This window comes from Pholcus phalangioides, unplaced genomic scaffold (genome assembly GCF_987345545.1).
Source record: "Pholcus phalangioides strain wild (caught in Gottingen) unplaced genomic scaffold, Ppha-v1.0 ptg000014l_1, whole genome shotgun sequence".
Classification (NCBI taxonomy): Eukaryota; Metazoa; Arthropoda; class Arachnida; order Araneae; family Pholcidae; genus Pholcus; species Pholcus phalangioides.
In genome coordinates this window covers 11,369,449-11,390,196 of record NW_028301607.1, presented here as the reverse complement: position 1 = coordinate 11,390,196, position 20,748 = coordinate 11,369,449, and the positions used below count along the sequence as shown (strand labels likewise).

Here is a 20,748-nt window from a genome sequence, read left to right as displayed (position 1 = left end):
TTTTTTTTGCTTTGGCCTTTACCATCATTGGTTTTTTGTGGGGTTTCAACATAGCTACAAAAATCACTCTATTGATTAGTAACGCCATTCAATGATGTCACGGATCTTCAAGCTAGCTGTGGGAAAGCCACATAGCTATATGATTCTGTAAAGTGGGGGGCGGGGTCTGATATTTTCTCCTCCAAAACCGACCATTGAAGCTTCTACCATGTGAAGACCATAACAATAAACTGTTGAACAATGTCATTAAAAAAACAACAGCGTACAGCGATACTTCAGCTTATGAATTTTTCGTCTAACAAAGATTTTTTTTGCGATATTTCTATCTTAGCTAACGAATACGGATTCAGCTAACAAGGATTTTTGTTGATTTTGATGTACTTGCTAACATAACACAACCATGTTGAATTTTTATGCCAACCATTATTGGAAACACTAGCACTCTATCCCAATTATGTCTCCCTCGGAAGCTACCAGATGTACCTTCACTTTTCTTTCAGAAAGTTTTCCAACTATTTCATGTAAAAATGAAAGATTGAGTGAAGAGAAACTGCATAAAAAGGGGGAGCCTATAGTTTCAGTCATGCACAAATAAAAAAAAATCTTTTCAAATCTTCCTCAATCTTCAGATCAACTTCAAGAATAGGATCTTTCTGAACTTTCTGTAAATTCTTTTGTGAAGATGTTCATTTCAGCCTTTGGTCATTTTTGTGTGGTTTTTTTTTTCACAGTGCTTCTTTAGTGTTCAAAAAACTTATCTTCGAATTTAAAGCAGATCCAGGAACGAATTATTAAATGACTTTCCATAGAAACCTATGGAAAATCCTGTTACGGCTAATAAAAGTGATTCTTTGTCAGCTGAAGTATCACACTGCACCATCATCAAGTTAAATATGGTCTACCAACAGCTTGCTCAAAGAACCAATTAATCATGCTTGATGGTATAGAAACAGATTTCATTTATGAATACTGCAAGCTACGAAAGGAAAGATGAAAAAAAAAATGATACATGTATAGGTTGTTTGTTTTGTTTTAATTTAAGCAAAATGGAGATAACTCTGATTATATATAAAAAAGACTTCATATATTTGACACAGCTGTTACTATTTATTTTTTCGTTTAAAAAAATGGATGAAATGTTCAATTTGAGTTTTGGGAGAGAATCGTCCTTTCGACTCCCTGAAGATGGCAAATGAAATTGTACTTGGCTTGAAACAACCGTGAAATTGACAAGAAAATACCCCTTCCCCCCAATAACAACTCCCAGGGAGTAGAAAAATTGTTAACGCAGAACAGTGAAACCATTCACGCTTCTCAAGTCTGGCATCACAGTATTTAATGTTCAATTATCTTCCAAAACTATTATTTCTTCTTTAATGAGGAATTCCACGGCCTCCTCTTCCAGATTGTCAGTATCTGCATCCAGTTCATCTGTATCGATATCTGCAGGGAAAAAAGAAAAGAGGAGAATCAGTTTCGGAAACAAATATTTGATTGAAGCACAAGTCTGTTCAGTTAGAATATTTAGGCAGTAATGGCTGTAAATTTACCTGATTATTAAAAGTGAGCAAGGTAGGCACATTATACGCATGTAATTGTTGGCAAAAATATTGTTCAAATCAAAATTCTGAATTTATTCACAAAAATGCGAACTGAACTAACATACCATTTTTTTCAAGTTTAATGACAAGGTTAATTATTAAAGTACTGTATTCTGTAAAAATTTTGAATATTCAAGTGCTCGGCAAAATTACTAATAATTTTCACTGTGTAGATTAGTGTAAATTATTGAGATTCACAAAAAAGTGGTGAAAATCAAATTTCATTCATAAAAACTGGCACATTTTAGACTTATCACATCTATTTCTTAAATACAAAAATTATGTGTTTTTACTCATCAAGTATTGAGTGTGAGACATTCACATCAAAAGCATGCCTATAACAAGCAAGCCTCTGGCTGTGCTAGATCCTAGCATCTGTATATGCACAGCAAACTTTTTCTAAATGAGAATGCTACCTAATAGCAACTAAGCAATTCACAATACATAAAAATGATGTGAGATCTCTTGAAAAATTGCTATAGGTGGGTCAATGGCACTCAATGATTTCAGAAATACAAAGAATAGAAAATATCAGAATTCTGCAATCTTACTGTCTCGAAGTTCGAGCCTTTGCTTTTTCCTAGCATTGTACTCTTCTATTCTTTTCTGCCTCAGAGCCTTGAATTCATCCATAAGCTTTTTCCTCTTTTCTACGAGTTCCTGAGGTGGGGAGGGGGGAATCAAACAATTACACACAATCCATGGTGAGACATGATTATCTAACTTACACAAGAGTTAAACAATTTTATATTATATCATATTTAAGAAGAAAAAAGTACTGCCAAGATTATTCACCTTGGAAGCCTTAGAAAGCGTCATCCTGTCTTTGATATCAAACTGCGAGCTGTATTTTTTCAAGTTCTTCTTAATTTCCTATAACCACAGAAAAGAAATTAAATGTGTGAAATTTCAGCAGAAATAGAAGATTACACAATGAATATTGTTCATTACTAAATTGAGAGACTGCTGCAAACAAAAAAAAGTGCTTACTTTTATTTTATCCTCAGCAAGCAGAGTTGGTGGTCGAGGCCGCCATAACAGCTGGCAGAATTTTTCCATAATATGTTTGCGCAGTAACTTCCCTTGGAATGACCATACCCAGTAAGCATTATCACCCTGTAAAGTTGTAAAAAAGAAATTAACAAAACAGAAAACAACGCTACTCATATTGGTCAAGTATGAATGCAATTTTTGACACACAAAACAAATACTAGCCCTTCTAAACCATCAATACATTCTGAGCGAGTCAGGAATGCAAGTAGTCGTTTAGGAAAACGATGATCCCTAACTACAGTGGAACCTCTCAATAACAGCCACTAAGACAGAAATTTTTGCCAGCTAACAGAGAGTGGGCATTAATATATCATAAATGCCAACTTCGGAGAATTAAAATTAGGGATCTTTGTGTGTGGACCCAAATCCTCTACAAAAATAAATACAAAAAGTATTTTTTTGAAAGAAAAAAAAAGTTGGGATTTTTCTTCCTTCGCAAAAACATGACATAGCGCAAGCCATCACCAATCATCGCACAAAGTAGGAGGTTAAATTATTTGTAATTACTACTCTCAAAGTGAACGAACAATTCGCCATTGAGCCAAAACTGGATATAGAGACATAAGGTCAAAGAAGACAGTGGCATCAGAGCTGGGGGGAAGAGCTGTGGGAACTCCATTATCCACAAGAGTTTGTAGCGAGAGTCTGAGCACCCCAGAATTGAGAAATCAAACTTTTCTATATAGAACTAAGGACTAGCACCCACAGGTTCCAAACACTTTCAACACCCCTGAAAGCATAAACAAGTTGTGCCAAAAATTTCGGATACAAAAAGGTAAATTGATGCTGGCTGTTTGGTAAATTTTACTCCTGAAAATGAAATAGTCTTATATCTGTGACAGTGCTTATTTACGCCGAACCGATATTTTCTTTACTACAGAAATTTTTTGGTGGCAACAGCATTGTTTTCAAATGTGTATAAATACTCGTGCTGTGATCTCACGATGGCCCTTTTTGCTTTTCTCAAGTGAGTGATGTGTAGTGGCCAAATATTTGTACTGTTTGTAGGCCTGTTGCTCTCTGTGGCGAGACTTTTTGACGGGGAAATCAGCTTGCATTTGTGCCTCAAAGTTGGGAACCACAGAAAACCAACTTTAGTCAACCACCACTGTAGCGATGGTGGTGCTCGAACCAGGGTCTGTCAATATGACCACAACAGCAGCCCAGAAAAAAGACTGTTGGTTTTCCTGAAATGATGTCACAGGTGTAATTTAAATTGCATGAAATAACAATAAAGTACTTCATTCAAGTTTTTTGGCTAGTTTTGAGTCGTCGTCCCTCCACAATCGAATGTGAAATATTTTGTTATTTGTAGCAGTGGTGACAATTTGCATTATACCTGTGATGCCATTTCAGGGATTAAAAACAAAAACATTTTTTTCTGGGTAAATTATTTTGGAATAATGTTTTTCCAGAAAAGAAGGGATTTTTCACAATCATGATCGAAATTTGGGAGATAAGAATTGAAATTCTGGAGCCTTTTGGAAAATCTGAGAAACCTGGAAGCTATGATATATATATAGTGAAGTATATTAAAGCCCTGTTCCATGGACTTCTTCCATGGACAAAAGTGTTCATTAACGGGAGGTGTTCACTAACAAGGAATGTTTGCTATGGGAGGTTCCACTCTACCACAACTACACTGTGCATGCTTCTAGTAAATATACCTCCAAGAAATTTTTAACAAACTGGTGCATGCCACGAAATATCTCATATACAGTACAATCTATACATTTTGAAAAACCGTGAACAGGTGCTGCTTGTTTTTACATACCCATACACAGCTGACTAATTAGTTTGCATAAATGGAAAAGATTTCAAAAGAATGGTATTGTTCTGATCAAAAGACTAGTTTGTAAAAACTTGCAGCTTGTAAATTAAAAGCTAGTAAAATAGATGATCAACATCATCTCCAGGAAAAAAATTCCTTGCATTTAATGTACCAAATCAGTGCATTTTCACCTTCCCATCATTGAGACATTTTCTTTTGTAAACCTATCTGGGGAGTATAATTATCATGATAGTGAGCACGAAAATTCTCGCTCTTTCCATGAAATAAGATTTCTTCTGAAGGTGAAAGAACATCTATTAGGGACTATTTCGCCTTACGATTTAAGAATTTGAGAAATCTGACAGATAATACTTGAAATCTGGGAGGCATGGTAGGTATATTGTACTGTCTAGTACTGATCACATAGTGTAACTTGCAGTTCTGCAAAAACCCAATACTATGGTGTAACCAGTATTTTTATGATAAAAATCTGTAAAAAATTTTCATACTTTATTCATCCACCAACTAATATAAGATGTCACATAACGTCCTGTGGGATCCCATTCAATATCAGTAGCCATGTAATGCTCGCTTGAATTCATGGTGGTAAAGTCTGAAGTATCTACAAATTCCAATGACCCAGTCATCCTGTAATATCAAAATGAGAAGTTTGAACAGTGTGAATATCCTATATTACTATACGATATTTCAAGATTTTTTTTTTTTTTCATTTCTGGTGCAAACACTAATAAATAAACATACTTTGAAAAATATTAATGAACTTCAAATCTAAAATCATCTGATTATATTTGTGAATTGCAATTATTGTTGTGAATTGACAAATCTTATAACATTGAAAGAGACCACAAACACAGCAAAAGACTACACCACTCCTGGTGCTTGAAGGGCTCTGCATGTGCAGTAAAAAATATGGGAAAAAGAGTATTAATCAGTTATTATTCATTTTTAATAATAAAACAAGGTTTTAACCATGCAAATAAGGTGGAAGAAAAAGTATAAGGACAACTGAAAAATCACCATATCTCAAAAGCTGTGGGGATGTAGATATATGAAAAAAGTTTAAGGTGATGATTACAAGTGGAACTTGTCAATTTTCCAGTAAAAATAATTTCGATCAGTACTGCACTGCTCCAGAAGAACTATTGTATTTCTATGCAATATATTGATTTATTTTTAGTTGGTCTGCAAATTATTCCCTTCCTACATATTTATTACTCCTACTTATTGTGCTGGCTCATCATTAATTATTTTACCTGTTTAATTATTTTTAGATCTACAAAATATTTCTATTTATTTATCTTCAGTCATTCTGTAAATTATTCCTATTTTATTTATCTTTTGCTGGTCCCTAAATTACAGTGATACCTTGGCTAACAAAAACCTTGACTTCAAATTTTTCAGCTGACAAAGTTTTTCCTGCTTTAGCTAACAAACATTTTTATTGATATGGATGCAAGTGCTAACATAAAAAGCCGTACTGTCAGCTGTATTTTGGTGTCAATTATCATCAGAATTACTCTCGCTTGAGTACGATTAACTCATGTCCACCCCTGAATCTTTTTTTCCTGACTTAGCTCCACTTATCTTTCTGAAAGTTTCAGAACTATTTCATGTGAAATAACAGATTCAGCTGATAGAAAATGTGCATTAAAGAAAAGGAGCGTCAAAGAAAAGAAACTTCAGAGTGTGTTTTCTTTCACTGCTAGACTCTGAGTATCAAACTGAACAGTCTGGATATTCAAGAATATCTTTTCTGTCTGCAATAAAATGCATCAAACACAGGAATGAGCTGACCATATCACAAATGGATAGGGACACCTACGGTTGTGTGTGTGCATACATTAGTGTAAAATAAAAAGGCTTCCAATCTCTCATCCTCCTGTAGATTCTCCTTTACTCACTTTTGAAGCTGTCCATTTTAGCCTTCATTCAGTTTTTGTCTTTCTTATAGCATTCCTGTGTTTTAAAAACTTATATTTGAATTTTTGGCAGAACCCAAAACGAATCAAACAATTTTTCATAGAAACCTATGGAAAATATTTCGGCTAATGAAGATTTCCACTAATGTACGTGATTAAAGAATGAATCATCTTTGCTAGCCGAAGTATCACTGTATTTCTTTTATTCATTTTTTGTCGGTATAGAAATTCTTTCGCCCAATTCTGCTGCTCTGAAAAATTACTCAACTATTTTAACACGTCTGCAGGTGTAAAAAGGTTAAACTCTGATCTATACTACACTCATTTAATACACTCATATCTATAATCATTTTAACAATCTGCTGGAAAATTTGTTTCACCTTATTCTGTAATGCTCTATCCCTCCCACCACCAACCAAAAAAAACAAAAAAATCTGCACTTTTTATGGCAAACAGCAACAAATGAATGTGTACACACACAGTAAATTACACAATAGAATGCATACTTACGTTCTCAACCCAGCTAGTACAATGAACTGTCCATTAGGTGACCAAAACAACCTGTTGCATTGCTTCCTTTCCATTTTTTCTGAGATAAGAGGAAACCAAAATTATTAGTAATATAAATGCAGCTGTTTAATAATTACTGCAATTACATAATTTACTGAAAAGAATAACCAAAATTCCCTATAATAAGAGGCTTTACTAAAAGTTACTAGGCACACACTAAAAGTTCATTTTAGGCTCCAGGAGCTGGTTCAAAGCTATAGCCTATTCAATAACTTCCGTTCTTTTTTTCCAAGCATTTTTCCATGAGTACCAATGGACTCTTATCAAGTAGCAATAAGAACAGAATTTATCAGTCACCAGATATTGGCTATTCATATACTCAAAACTATACTTTGTTGCAGCTATGGTTTTTTTGTTTTTTTTTTTTCATGTTGAAAAGTATTGCTGCTGGAGCTTCACCAATTCAATTATGTACTTCTATCCTCTTTCACAAAATTACATGCAGCCCAGGGCTTGACAAATCGGGAAAAAAAAATTAGGCACCAGCCAAATTCTATAGGAGAAAAGCATTCTTTTTCCTTTGGAAAATGATCCAAAATCAAGTTTTCTCCAATTTATCTGGGACCTCAGGACCTCTTTCCATATCAACAGACATGATAACATAATTTCTGAAAATTTTGTGCTGTACTTAGACCCTAATTTAGTTATGTATAAAAAATTTTAGGTGCCAATTCCAATTTTTTTTGTAGTCGCCATGGCAACCTGGCATCTGAGGTGTAAAACCTTTGTAAAACCCCAATGTAACATATCGCCACCTTATAATGAAAACCCTGTACATCAATTTTTTTCGAAAACTACTTTAGACAGTTTAGATTGATAACATCATAACTAACCAATTACAACTGTTAAAAAAAATAATCAGCACAGATCTGCTTTCTACGAAGCAAAAAAGGTACCATGTATGTGTGTTGTTGATGGGACATCCCATCCCTTTTTCTATTGTTGTAAAGTTGGAAATTTTTTTATGTAAGAGGTTTTCATTTTAAGATGATAATATATGAAGCTGGAGCTTCTCTATGGATAGGGGCGCCTTGAGGAAAAATCTCAGTGCTGGACATAATTTTGAAACCCAACCCCCCCCCCCCCCCACTATTTTGGTAGACAAAGTTTTTTTTGCCCCTCCTAGAGCAGCATCCCATGTAGCCACACAGCCCAAGAGCTGCCCCTGTGTATAGAAATTATAATACAGTGAAACACCCTTCCCCCTTTTGCAGACACAGACGATTCATCCATAAAGAAAGGCTCACCGTTAATCATGGGTTTGAAACACATAATTTTTATTATTATTATAAGAGGAAAATTATCAATTGGGCCATAAAAAAGGGGTAACTGCATCTGAAGTGGTGACAGTTAAGAGGGGGGGGGGTTCTGTATAAACAGTTTTGACCTATGAAAATGCATGAATAAATCAATATGTGTATAGGGGGGAAAAACATCATTAAAATGGAGTTTCCCAAAACCAGACTTACTTAATAAGTTCACCGTTCCACCAGACTTCACTCCATAAAAACTCACATTGATCTGCGGTGAGTCACCATGAATAACTGCAAATTTGTTCCCTACAGGCTCCCACGCAAACGCTGTTATGTTCTCTATTTACAAAAATGAAACGAAATAGAAACAAATAATTTTGAATAACTTTATTTCATTAAATCATAACTTAAACATTGTTTTATATAAAATTTTCAACTTTCAGAACTTGCAGTTGAAGTAATTTTATGTACAAACAAAAATAAAGTTTTGTTCAGCCGCTGAGGTAGTCTAAATAGCATGCTCATTTGTCAATCTACCATAATCAAAAATAATGTGAGAAAAGAGGAAAAAAAATACCTTTAATCTCTGTGCTATCTACGGGTATCTGTTTTTCCCTCATATGGAATATTTCAAAGTTATAATACATTCCCTATTATAGAAAGCATAGAAAAATAAATAAATTAGAGACTGTGCGGGGGGAAAGTGACAAAGAACACAAAATATAATGAAAACGAAGTTAAATAAATTTTTAAAAAAAAGTAATCTCAACATTTGAAGTAATGTAGTACAGTCGACCCTCGGTCGAAAAAATAAGAGTTTACATTATTCACAGATTTTCATTATTCCGGGTTAACCCTGTGAAAATGGAGAGACAGAATTCACTCTGTATGATTATAGAGTTAAGACTTGGGGTCCCATGGTTGCAAATTATTAATGAATCGTTAATCATAGTCTTAGGGGCATAGTTCTAGTTACAAAAAATATCCAAATAGCGTGTGGACCAGATGTGTCATTCATATTGCACGGAGTTGAGAGAATAGTTATTGAAATAAAAAAATTAAATTTTTATTCAGACACCCAGTCCTCAAAAACCCAATTAAGAAAAGGTTGTTGTCCTCTCTCTCTCTTTCCTGAGGCCAACAAAAAAATTTCATGTTCCTAAGTGCAATATTTACTAAGATATTGGAATTTTTAAAAAATCACTAAAAAGGAGGGAAAGGACAACACTATGAGTCTGTCAGTTCATGCTATTCTTTTGCTTGTTTTTAGCGATTTTTGAATTCAAATAATTATCTCAGCGAATAGTGTACTTAGAAATGAGGTTTTTTTTTACCTCAGTAAAGACAGCACAAACTTTCTAATCAGGTTTTTTAGGATGGTGGCCAAATGAAAAGTTAATTTTTTTATTTCAATAACTATAGAACCCCCCTTTTGCAATATGGATATTATATATCTGAAGTCTACACGTTATTTGAAATTTGAATACTTTTTATAACTGGAAGTATGGTCGTAGGATCAATGGTTTGTCAGTAATTTGGAGCAGGGGGATTTAAGTGTTCACACCGTACATTACCATTAAAGTGTGAAAATCAGATAATGTGCAAGATTACCTATAGGACATTAAAAAACAACTTTCTTCCCCCCCCCCCTTTTGGAACATGTTTTATACTCACTCGCCACAATCCAAGAGCAAGATCCTTTCCACTTGTTGAACTGGGGGTTTTTTTTTTTTGGTAAATTTGTAGTAAACAAAAATCCTTTGAATGGTAAATTCAATTTCCGGACTGGCAGTGACTCCTGCAGAACTGTCCATAGAACCAGAGTCATATGAACACACGGCTCCCCATTCAGAAGACATAGTACGAGAAGGCCATCATATCCATAGGGGGTGGTGCCTGCACAAAAATGCGAGGCTGGAACTGGACAAAGAGCAAAAAAAAATTTTTTTACCCAAAGGAAAAAGGTGCAAAATAATACTTCTTTTGACTTTTTCAGGCCATGATTCTCTTTCATGTTGCCAGATATGCTGCTATAAATTCCAAATATTTTGTGCTGCTCTAAGCCTGCAATTTAGAAACTGCACAAGGAAAATTTCATTTGCCAATACAAATTTCATAGTCGCCATGGCAACCTGGAACCTGGATTTGCGCAGCCCTACTAGAGACTGAAATAATGTTTCACTTTATAAAGGTGCAAATATTGAAAATCAATGCACTATTCATTGATGAGAAACTTTTTTTTGTTTCTGTTCAAGACCGGTTTGTCTCATACAGTGTGTCTGTCTTAGACAGGTTCGCTGTACAATGATTTTCACATTTTCCCTTAGGCAATGACCCTCCTCCTTGTGGACATTCTATGTAGAGTCGTTTTAACCTTTTAAGCAGTTTTTAAAACTTTCCTGATCTGCATTATAACTGCCACATTGGAAATAAAAGCAAATTAAGAACCAGAAATATTTCAGGATGACTGAAATAAAGCAGATGAGGTCTGAGGAAATATCCCGGGATTGCCGCTGTAAAGGTTAAAAGTATCGTGGCTCCTGGGCAAAGTGATTTTTTGAGGCCCCTTACCTGGCTAGAAATGTGCCTACCAATCTACATGCTTACAGTTGAAAATTTCGACCGAATCTCATTTTCATAAGGCCCACCTCTGCACTTGAGACCCATAACACATACAAAGTGATGTTCTGGATCATTGTACAGAGCTGGAGAAGAAATGATTATATTTATTTACTCTCAAAAAGCATTTTACTGTGAAACCTGTCCAAGACAAACACACAAATTCAAGAGAAACCTATCTTAAACAGAATCAAAAGCTAGCCCTATTTAGAAAAAGTGAATTGACGTGCAATTTTATAAGACGAAATATGATTTCAGTCACTTGATACATCATTTCAAGCAGGTTCCACTGTACCAATTCCCATCATGTAAGCCAGTGATTCCCAACGTGGGCATTAACCTGGAATGTTACCGGGGGCAGTAGAAGATACGGGTATAGCATAGATTGTTTATAGCTAGTGAGCAAGTGACTGAAATATGATTTCAGTCACTTGATACATCATTTCAAGCAGGTTCCACTGTACCAATTCCCATCATGTAAGCCAGTGATTCCCAACGTGGGCATTAACCTGGAATGTTACTGGGGGCAGTAGAAGATACGGGTATAGCATAGATTGTTCCAGACTCTGCCACGAAGCTGGGCTGGAAGAGATCTCGGCAGCAGGATAAGTCTAGTGGCAAAGTTCTGGTGTTCATTCGGGTATAGCATAGGATCCTATGGGTTAGATTGCGTTGAAGGGCGGGCGATGGGAGAAAAAATTTCTGAAGGGGACGGTAGAACAAAAAAGGTTGGGAAACTATGATGTAAGCCCTCCAATGGATATGAGGGCCTTCCTGCGCAATGTCTGGAGGGTCCATATTAGTATGGATCCTGGTTCTGTGGGCATATTAGTATGGATTATTTAAAAAAGTTTCAATTTTCCCCCAACAAATTTCACATAGGAACTAATTTCTTCAGGTATAATTTTTTTTTTTTCACAGTTCTCTGTGGCCCACTTAGTCACCTGCCCTGGCTACCCCTCCATTTAATTTTTTCACTTTTATAATATCCTGGTACCACAAGGGACCCATATGGTCCCGGGTTGAGAAATACTGGTATTTATGACAACTCTAATAAAATATCATTAAGCAGGTTTTATACTTTCTCATTAAATACATGAAGAACGAAAAGCAAACCTACACTGTACTTGCATTCATTTTTCTCCTTTTTAATTTTTGTATACCGATCTACTTTCACACACAGATATCCACCAGACTTTTGCCAATGCATCATACAGTCCGCCACACTGAAGAGGTTCTTTGTTCTTAACTCATTCCTGCTGGGTATCTCCAGCAAAGTGACTCGCGCTGGTACATCCTTTTCTTCAGCAACCCAATACGCCACTATGTTCTGAGTTGGTGACCAAGAAAAATTCCTGGCATAAGGGAAAAAACACAAACAATATTAAATTAAGAGTGCTTGCATTCATAAACAGTGACATGTTATATATTCACAAAAAAAGAAAACTTATGATTACAGATTTAAATTATAGACGTCAGATCAGGGCCATCATTTAGGGGAAGGAGCAGCTTTAAAAATAGAATAGAGAGAAATGGACAAAATGGTGAAATATATACACATACACTGAGTATATGTATGTATATCCCTTAACCACAGGAAAAAGTTGAAATGATGGGCCTGTGCCTCAGCTTCATTCATTCAAAGTGAGTACAACCCCAGTCTATTGCTATGGGCAGTTTACTCCCAAAATGGGTTATGACAGAAGTGTGCATGTGTATCTAAGTCTGAATGAGTATCTAGTACAGGGCTTGCAAAATCTCAAAAGCCAGGTCAACTAAAAACTTGGTATTGGCAACTGAAATTTTCTATGTGTAAATGCCAAAGCTGGATAAATTGCAGAAAAAAAGTTTGGCGCCAGCCCAATTTCTTGGGAGCCAAGCGTCCGTCCCACCCGAGACAAATAGCGAAAATAAATTTTTAGTCTTTCCTTGGCCCTGGTGACCTTTTTACATATGTATATAAATTCCAAAATTTTTGTCGTCGTCCTTAAACTCCAATTGAGTCATCATATATAGAAAATTTTAGGTTTCAACACCAATTCTTCAGTCGCAATGGTAACCTGCGACTTACAATACACTTGACTCCTAAATCTTTTTCATTAATTTCTCTCATGCCCTGATCTAGTGTTGTGCATGAATTTTAGTGCTGTCATCTATTTTTCAAACTTAGAAAGACAAGCATCAAATGGATTACTTTAATTAACACCGTTATGATGTTGAAACTAACAGAAATCAATTTGGAATGAAAATCGAAACCAAGAACTCACTTTATTCCTGGAACCTTGAAACTTTTTTTGCCTAGTAGACCAAATGACTGAAAAAATAACAATAAAATTACATGAAATAAAGTCGTCGAAATGCGCATTAGTTAATAAAAATTAAGTTTCTTCCATTTCAATTAACTATTGAAAGGTAAAATAGCATCAAACTCCAGGACAAATTTTGCGGGTGGCGATTTATAAAATCAAATTTTCAAAATTGTGTTACAGTGAAATCGCGCAAAGTGAGGGATGCCTGTATTCAGATTATTTTTAGCAGAGCAGGTCACCATGGCGACAAAAAAAATTAGCATCAGTGTTCAGTTCGAAACGTGCTGGCCGGGGAAATTAACTGCTACCAGCATCGCGGGTTCAATTATTAATTTGAAGAGCGACAAAAAAACTTAACGTGTTTTTATTTACATCTTTTTAAAGGAACACTCCAAGACTGGACTGGACTCGCCAGCTTGACAAAACTAACTGTTGCCACTCACATGAACAGAAAAATAATAATAATTATAAAAAATATCCGAAAAGCCCATACAAGACTTGACATCCTCCCACCTTAAGTTGTTGGAAAACAACTTAATCCTCATCAAAATCTAAGAACAAACATGATATGCAAAATTGCGACTTCAACTCGAAGGCAAAAAAAAATTATTTTCAATTAGTCAAAATAAAAAAAAAATGAGACAATTTTCAAAGTTTCAGTCTTGTAGGAGCTTTTACTGTCCTGCCAGACCTAGTCTTCACCTCCTGCATCTTGGACCTTTGAGTATCATCCGCTGAGACTTCTAGGAGGATAAGTCTCTGAACTGGTCTCAGGCATTCACCCTTAGATGTTTTCAGCCGCACCAATCTTTTCACTTGGTCTCTGCCAGGCAATATCTCTGTTACCAGTCCCAATGGCCATTCGATAGATTTTGTTGAATCATTTCCAATGAGCACAATGTCACCAACATTTATCTGCTTGTCATATTTCTTACACTCACCCCTCTGAATCAGAAGCCCCAAATATTCAGATCGAAATCTTTTCCGAAGGTCATTTACCAATTGCTGTCGATACTTCATTCTCTTATTAAGACTTTTTTCATCAATTTGATCAACATCAGGCACTCCAGTTTCACAGATGTCTTGCAAGAAACTGTTTGGTGATAGCGGAATTAAGCTACTATCCACAGTTGATACATGGGTAAGTGGTCTAGAATTCACTATTGACTCAGTGTCACACAACACAGTCAAAAGTTCTTCATATGACAGAAGAGATCGACCAAGAACCTTTCTCAAAATCTGTTTGGTAACACCAATCAATCGTTCCCAAAAACCACCCCACCAGGCAGCAGTAGGTGGGTTAAAGAACCACTGAATTCTCTTTGTAGTGCTATGTCGGGCAATTTCATCCCAGTCAACCAGTTTCAATTGATTGGAAGCACCCACAAAATTGGTACCGTTATCACAGTAAACAATAGAGGGCCTACCTCTACGTGCAATAAATCTCCGAAAACCTTGCAGGAAAGCCTCAGTAGATAGAGATGATAAAAGTTCAAAATGAACAGCTCGAAATACAGCACAGGTGTATATGCATATCCACGCCTTGATATTTCCCTTCAAGTATAAGGGCCCAGCTGTATCGATTCCAACAATCTCAAAAACACTTGCGTCTTTTATTCTGTTTTCAGGCAGCGAAGATGTTGGAGCAGTCAGTGTCTGTTTGGCATGCCTCAAGCAAACAACACACTTAGCCAAAACAGATCTTGCAGTTTTTCTTGCATTCAAAATCCAATAATGTTCTCTTAGAATATTCAACAGCATCTGAGTCCCAGCATGTGAATTCTTCTTATGCTCTGTCATTATTAGTTGCTTTACCACCTTGTGGTCTGAAGGCAAAACGATAGGACTGCGAAAATCAAACGTATCTTTCCTGTAAGTTATCTTGGTTTTCAACCTCAAAAGTCCCTCATTATCTGTGAATGGCATTAATGAACTCAATTTCTTTTTGTTCTTTTCATCCAAGAAGTATTCGTTTTGCACAACTTTCAGCAACTTGATTTCTGCTCTTTTGACTTCTTCATACGATAATTCTCCAGTCACTCTCAAAGATTTAGAAACACGACAGTTAGAAATAAATCTCAACATCCAGGCCATCATTCGAATCATCTTGTCATAGCTTGAGAAATAGTAGTCGAATTGAGATGCATCTCCATCTCCTTCAGTAGTTGACTGGCTCAATGAACAAATAGTTACAGAACTTGATGTAGATTTCTTTTTTTCTCTTAAGATAGCATCTCTGTCAAATACAAGTTCTGTAGCAGGCCACTCTGCTTCTGGTTGTGAAAGCCATGTAGGTCCCTTCCACCATTTATTTGACAACAATTGTCTGGCTGAACAGCCTCTTGATGGCAGGTCAGCAGGATTGCTAGTCCCTGGAATATATCTCCAGAGGTCTGGATCTGTCAACTTCCTTATCTCCTGTACTCGATTATGTACAAAAACATTCCACGGTTCATTTTGTTGTATCCAGGTCAATACTGTGGTAGAATCAGTCCAAAAATGTTGTTCAATATCCTTCCACTGGAGCCCCTCTAAAACAGATTTACATAAGCGAGCTCCCACCGTGGCAGCCAACAGTTCTAAACGAGGGATAGAGACGGGCTTCACAGGAGAAACTCTAGATTTAGCTGCCAATAGATGGACTTTGATGCCCTGCAAACACGTAACACGAATGAAGACTGCAGCGGCGTATGCATAGCCACTTGCATCGCAGAAGGTGTGAACACTAACACTTTTCTTACTCTCTGATTCATGCAAAAAATGACGCTCAATGGACACATCCCTCAAAAGAATAAGGTCCACATACCAATCCATAAACTCCTTTTTCAAATCATCTTTCACCTCATTGTCCCATGACAAGCCATCCCTCCACATTCTCTGTAACAACAGCTTAGGTTTCAGCAAAACAGGACACAAGAAACCGATAGGATCAAAAATTTTGTGAGTCACAGAAAGAATTGTCCTTTTGGAAATCTTATCAAATTCGTAAGTCTCCAACCAATCCAAGTTCATTTTAAGAACATCTTTTTCACGATCCCACACAAGTCCTAGAAGTGCTGTGAATTTATCTGGGTTGTCATCTCCTGTGTACTGCCATCCTCTCAAATTGAACTTTCCTTCAGCCATGATTGAACGAGCTTGTTCAATGAAATATGGAATTTCAAATTCATTATCCAGACTGATGACAAGATTATCAACATAGAAGTTCTTGAGGAGTTTCTCAGCAGTGTGTTGGAATTTTGAATAATTTAAGTATTTCTTCAAGTGATGATCCAGAACAGCTTCTAAGAGAAATGGACTACTTTTGACGCCAAATACAACTCTAGAATGACGCAGGATCATCAAGTTTTCCTTCTCATTCCACCACAAGAAACGTAGATAATCGCGATCTCCTGGACGTACACTTATTTGTAAAAAAGCCTTCTCAATATCTGCAGTGAGCCCATACTTGAATTCTCTGAATCTTAGAAGAAGGTTAGGGATCAATTCCAACAAGTTGGGACCAGGCTCCAAACACTGATTTAAAGAGGGCGATCCTACCTTCCTAGCTGAAGCATCAAACACAGGACGCACCTTGAAGGTTCCTTGTTTCTTGACAACCGGTCTATGAGGCAAATAATGTTCTTTTTCTACAGCTTCATCTGGTACTTCTTCGATGATACCTAAGGACGCCCATTCCTTGAAGACATCACCATATGAGTTGAACAAATTTTCTGTATGGAGTCTCTTGGTCATGGTGTCCAACCTCTTTACAGCCAAGTCCTTATTAGAGGGTAGGGGTGAATGATCTTCACGCCAAGGTAGAGCAATTTCATACCTGCCATCTGTATTCACCTGGACAGTCTCTTCAAAAAATTGTTTGGTCAGAAACTCCTTCTCTTGCTTCAGTTTTGTGGCAGCGGGATCAGTTGTGCCAAGCACATCAAGGTCGAAAAGATCTGATATCTTGGATTCTTTTACAAACATTGCAATGGTCGTTGCTGCTACTGTATCTCCATCTTCCAAATACATATTAGTCTTTCCCAGCAAAGTCCATCCAAGACAGGTCTCCATAGCAACAAGTCCACATTTGAGAACCCTTTTCCTTCCAGTGAATAATCTTCCCGCCACATCAGCTCCAATCAACACGTCAACACCTTTTGTATCTTCAGCATCTTCCACAAAAATTTTCATAGATCTCAATTCCTCCATCCAAGGTCCATTCTGTGCTGAAGGGATGTTGTCACAGATTTCGTCTTGTTCAAGAGCATCAAAGTTGCAGAGGAATTTACCATCCAAACTTCCTAATTCTATCTTATATACATTATGAACTTCTTCACCAATTTTTCTCGCACCAAAAAGAGAATGAGAAAGCACTTGTTGGCGCAAAGGTACATATCCTAAAACAGAAGCTGTCTCTTTTCTAATGTACGATTTTTGAGAGCCGGTGTCAAATAATACTCTCACCTTCAAAGTATGCTTCCCTTTGACTAAATAACAATTAAGCGTTTGCAACAGTACTTTCGGATTTGATTTGGAGAACTTAGCCAAATTGATTGACTCTTCTTTATGTAACTTCACAGCATCTTTGACACGTTCACCTTGACACGTCCCTGTAACTGGTTTGTTACTTGCTAAATCTGGACACATAACAACATGGTGACCCTTAGAACAAATAGCACATTTTACGAATTGTTTACATCTGACAGCTCGATGAGACCCCTTCAAACACTTGAAACAATGTCCCTTATCTTTGAGTAATTTTTGTTTATCTGCAAAAATCATCTTTTGAGCCTTGAAACAATTTGAACTTTCATGCTTACAATTGCAAAAAACACAAACTTTTCCATCACGTACACTTGAAGTAAGCAAACTAGCGGCAGTGGGCACCTTCTCACAAGTTGCTCTATGAGATCCTCCTTTATTTGGCAACACTTCCCTCAAACCAAATCCAGCCATTGCGAGATTGATCCGTTCTTCAGACTCAACTTCAGATTTAACAAACTTGAGCAAGCTCTCCAGTCGGATCTGTGGATCACTTCGATGTTCAACATTTGGACTTCTCTGCCAAGCTCTGAGTAGCTCCTCTGGAAGACGGGATTCCACTAGCGGAAAAAGTAGCGCAGCACTTTTCTCAGTTGTAACTCCCAGAGTCTCGAGGGCACGTATTTGTGACTCCAAGCTATCATAAAGTACACATAACCTGTCTGAATAACCTTGAGATGTGGCATTCTTTAGAACCAACTTCAAAAGTTCCCTGACGTACACCTCTACCAATAAATCATCACGTCCAAACCGACACTTCAAACTGTCCACTGCCTTCTGATAATTTTCCCCGGTGGGTGGAAAACTTTCCGCCACCTCTCTCGCACGAGATCCTTCCACCGTTGATTGCAACAAGTACTGGAACTTGTCCGATTCAGCAATGTCCTTGTCCACGTGGATCTTTTCAAATTGGCTCCAGAACGGCAACCATTCTTTTACCTCACCATCAAATTTTCGCAACTCTAGCTTCGGTAACCTAAACTTTCGGTCCGTAACATTTTCACGAATTACCGAGGTGTCAGCACTGCTGTTTCCGTGATGAGGTGTATCGATGATTCTTTGAGCACTTAAACGAATTCTTAAAGCTCTATCACGAAAATCCTCCACGATCTCATACTCGGCCTCAAATTCGGCTTCATCCAGAAGGGCTAAAATAGCCGTGTGCGTGCCGTCCAACCGCTCTGCCTTAGAAATAAAAATGTTCAGTTCTGCCTCTACCGCCACTGACTGCACATCACTGGTAGAAAGTAACACTTCCAACTTATTATATGATTTCGTATAAGCAGTTCGTTGTGCCGCTCTTGTTTTCTTCAAAGTTTCCATTTCGCGATGAGAAACACACTAGAAACAAATTACGGGAAATACTACACTATTAATCGAAACAGTCCCGCCGAGGGTACCAAAAAATGTTCAGTTCGAAACGTGCTGGCCGGGGAAATTAACTGCTACCAGCATCGCGGGTTCAATTATTAATTTGAAGAGCGACAAAAAAACTTAACGTGTTTTTATTTACATCTTTTTAAAGGAACACTCCAAGACTGGACTGGACTCGCCAGCTTGACAAAACTAACTGTTGCCACTCACATGAACAGAAAAATAATAATAATTATAAAAAATATCCGAAAAGCCCATACAAGACTTGACATCAGTATCCGAAATTTTGTGTGTCCAATTACTAAATTTGAATCTAAAGAAAACACAAAACAATATAGATTCACGTTAGTGACCTCTTCCCGTGTCAATAGATACGATGAAGCCTTGAAAATTTAAAGAAAAACACATTATTTCGTAGTTTTCCCCACAAAAAAAATATGCTTGGCTCCTGGAAAATCTGGCCAGCACCTAATTTTTTTTTTTTCCTCAATATGTCATGCCCTGTGATAGTTTCTGTAACTCAATTTTCTTATACCTCAAATTAATTTTAATCTTTAATAAAATGTATTTTTGGTAAATAAAATTATTGATTTGATGAGTGGAAGCCATATCAACACCCAAAATCCCATTGAGACATTGACGTAAAATCTTATTACAATCACACTGCTGTTACCATAGTTATTAAAAAAATTCAGACTTTCGGAAAGCAAACAAAAATTACAGAAATAAAAACAAAGCACACTCACAGGAGTTTCATAGATACTAAGGACATCTTTTCCTATTTTTGCGAAATATTTATCATCATGGCTCCATCTACAAGAAAATTTTATACAATCACTGTCGATTTCAATATAATCATTTCATTTCAAAAGAAATAAATCAAGGTCAGTGATATATATATTTATAAATTAATCAATTTATAATTTACTAATCTCAAATATTATGAGCATGAATGTTGTTCATTGCAAATGCTTTTATTCAAAAACTTTGTAAAACCAAACTTTATAATGCATCCAAGAAATTTCAAGTTGCACCTTGCTCAGACCATGCTGATGCTACACAACAATGTTTATCAGAAATTAGATGCAAATTTTACCAAGAAATAAAAAAACTTGTGTCATGCTCATGTCAAATTCTCACAAAAACTTGATTGCATTTGAAGTAGTGAAATAGGTTTCAGTCATAAATTGGCTAATGAAGGCAATTTGTTTGGAAATCACGCAGGGCTGTTTGGTTTTAACAAAGTGGTTTCTTTCGAAAAGTCAAATAAAAGTGGCCTAAATATGATTTTTTTCCCTTGAAAAATATCATATTGTACAATTTATAAGCCAAAATTTTTCATTTTTATCACATTGTATATTCTTGGGGTATATTTTGATGATATATCTTTAAATGGCATAAGATGGTGTAAGTGGTTTTTTTCAAAAGTCTCATAAAAGTGGTATATGATAAAATTATATTTCTTCAGGAATATTCATGTCAATTTTCAAGTCATTCTGAGAATCATTCTTTTTTTACAGTGTTTTGAAATCAGAACCTTAGTTATACTCACCCTTACGGACCAAAAAAAATAAATGAGAGAAATAATTTGCAGACCAGCAAAAACCAAATATAATTTGCAAGCCTGCTGGCAGTTAACACAGAAATAAAAACCCAATACAGAGACATTATGATATTTAATTAAATCTGAAATTATACAGCAGCTATATCAATTGGATGAAATGTTTTGGACTG

At 36.3% G+C, this 20,748-nt stretch overlaps 1 protein-coding gene across 1 annotated transcript in view; it reads right to left on the bottom strand.

The window, feature by feature from the left end:
- Positions 1-1,014: 1,014 nt before the first annotated feature.
- The window catches only part of eIF3b (eukaryotic translation initiation factor 3 subunit b), a 33,864-nt gene continuing 14,130 nt past the window's right edge, over positions 1,015-20,748 (bottom strand). Inside the window, exons 8-18 of the mRNA XM_089241740.1 lie at positions 19,761-19,827; positions 13,075-13,121; positions 11,928-12,162; positions 8,766-8,838; positions 8,405-8,527; positions 6,876-6,954; positions 4,935-5,073; positions 2,592-2,717; positions 2,397-2,474; positions 2,153-2,261; positions 1,015-1,443 (exon numbers count right to left, since the gene is read on the bottom strand). Coding sequence (XP_089097866.1) covers positions 1,343-1,443; positions 2,153-2,261; positions 2,397-2,474; positions 2,592-2,717; positions 4,935-5,073; positions 6,876-6,954; positions 8,405-8,527; positions 8,766-8,838; positions 11,928-12,162; positions 13,075-13,121; positions 19,761-19,827 — 1,177 coding nt within the window. The 3' untranslated portion in view covers positions 1,015-1,342. The remainder of the gene's footprint in view (positions 1,444-2,152; positions 2,262-2,396; positions 2,475-2,591; positions 2,718-4,934; positions 5,074-6,875; positions 6,955-8,404; positions 8,528-8,765; positions 8,839-11,927; positions 12,163-13,074; positions 13,122-19,760; positions 19,828-20,748) is intronic.